General features: G+C 39.0%; 1 protein-coding gene across 1 annotated transcript; it reads right to left on the bottom strand.

Annotated features, from left to right (window-relative positions):
- Positions 1-43: 43 nt before the first annotated feature.
- Positions 44-1634, bottom strand: LOC103133424 (TRPM8 channel-associated factor homolog; the record flags this gene model as incomplete). The annotated part of the gene is made up of 3 exons (XM_007545173.2): positions 1347-1634; positions 644-867; positions 44-157 (listed from the first exon to the last, which is right to left on the bottom strand). Coding segments are annotated over exons 1-3 (516 nt in total), but the record flags the coding sequence as incomplete, so codon positions are not given.
- Between the last annotated feature and the right edge of the window lie 207 nt (positions 1635-1841).

Below are 1841 nucleotides of genomic sequence, written 5' to 3'. Positions count from 1 at the left end.
ACAGATTTTCCTTTAAATTACTTTTATTTGTTTTTTCTCTAACCTGCAGGTATGTCTCCAGGGCAGTCCAAACGTTCCAGTCGCTGAGATTCTTGCCTCCTTTAACGTATTTCTCTATATAGTGCTTCCGTTTGGCTGAGGTGATGTTCCTACTAGCCTGATTTAAAGACATTGATTTTATTTTAGATAAAGGTAGCAAAAGTTCACTCTGTGACTTAGATAAACATCATCTGACCGTTACCAGATTCATGTTTGTTGCAACATGTATATAGAGTCTAAAGGCAATTCTAGACTTGCAACATAAATACCTTCATCAAGTCTTCCCTACTTGTCATTACAGTAGATGACTTTGTGAGGCTTTTCCATAAAATTATGTGATGTCAATCTGATAATATGTCAATGAAACAAACTTATAAACATCTCCATCTACACAGTACAAGTCTGATCTGCTAAAGTGCTCAATATATACAGGCTGATGTATGATGTGAAGAATATTTGTGGTTCACAACAAAAGGTTACTGTTCATAATTCCTGAACTGCTGTTCTTGCTTTTTCTCTGTGATGTGGGAGATGTGATTAGTTGAGGCAAAAATAGTCATAAATGGATAAAACTCAATACTCAACAAACTAAAAGATAAGTCACCTTTTCTCTGTTGACTCCCAGCACCTCCTCATGCACATACACTGACCACAGGTTGCATGTGGCCTCTGTAGTGTGTGGTGGAAACTCCCAGGGGCTTCTCTGCTGGTTGTGCCCCAGTTCATGAATTTCTCCCCACAGACCTTTGGTCCGGGCATCTTGTGGGTTGAACAGCTCAGCTCCTATAGATGAGTGCATCATGATGGGATAGCCTGAATGCATCCAACCTGGGAGGAGAAAACACAATTTAGTTCTGATTTCAGTTCAACTAAGATCAGAAAATAATCAACATCTTTCTCATATTCAGCCAGCTGCTTTCCTCACAGTAACAGTGTTGTCTTCTTTCTCCACCTTAAATTTAATGAGTTTGAATAAAACCATATGACTCTCTGGAGATATCTAGAAAAAAGAAGCCCCTCAGGTGATATTAGTAGGATTCTGTTGTGTTTTATGTGTTAAAACTTGTGTCTTGAGTTATATTAAAACTCATTTTCTATGGAAACCTTAAATATTAAAATTACATTTTGTGTTTACCTTATGATAATTGTTTGCTAGAGATTATTTATTTGTATTTATTGCTTGGATTTAGTCACTTTAAGCTACTTGGCCAAGATTACAAGAAATTCCTGCAGAATTATTCATCCTAAATATGCCAACACATCAATGTAAAAAGAAGTTAAATGATTTACATTTCCTGCATCCTTACCTAAAGAAATCTGCACATCAGCCACGAAGCGTTCTTTGCGGATGAATTTTTGTGGAATGACGGCCAGATCTGCAACACCCTTCATGATGCCATTCCAGAGTTTTTCCACCTCCAGAACGTTCTCCAGGTCACGAATGAGGTGTGACGGTACAGTAAGGATGATGTTCTCAAACTCCATCTCTGCCCAGGGTGCAGGAGCTTTGCGCAGAGAAGACCAATCAGCTTCTTTAGTTACACCTGAAGTAAGCCAAGGATGGATGTTGTGATGAAAGCAACTTAGAAAAATATGCAAATGACAAGTACAAAACTGTATGTGACGGAGGAGCCGTAACGAGCTGGAACGTAGTTATACAGTCCGTGTTTGCGTGCGAGAACGCCCGCACATATATACACAAATGCACAACCGCTAACTTACTTTTGTTGCAGCTCAAACTAACATGGTTCATCGTGGGTGCACTCGCGGTGTTCCTGCTTCAATTATCATATCCATAACTT

This window comes from Poecilia formosa, unplaced genomic scaffold, assembly GCF_000485575.1.
Source record: "Poecilia formosa unplaced genomic scaffold, Poecilia_formosa-5.1.2 Scaffold3205, whole genome shotgun sequence".
NCBI classification, from domain to species: Eukaryota; Metazoa; Chordata; class Actinopteri; order Cyprinodontiformes; family Poeciliidae; genus Poecilia; species Poecilia formosa.
This window is presented reverse-complemented; position numbering and strand designations above follow the sequence as displayed.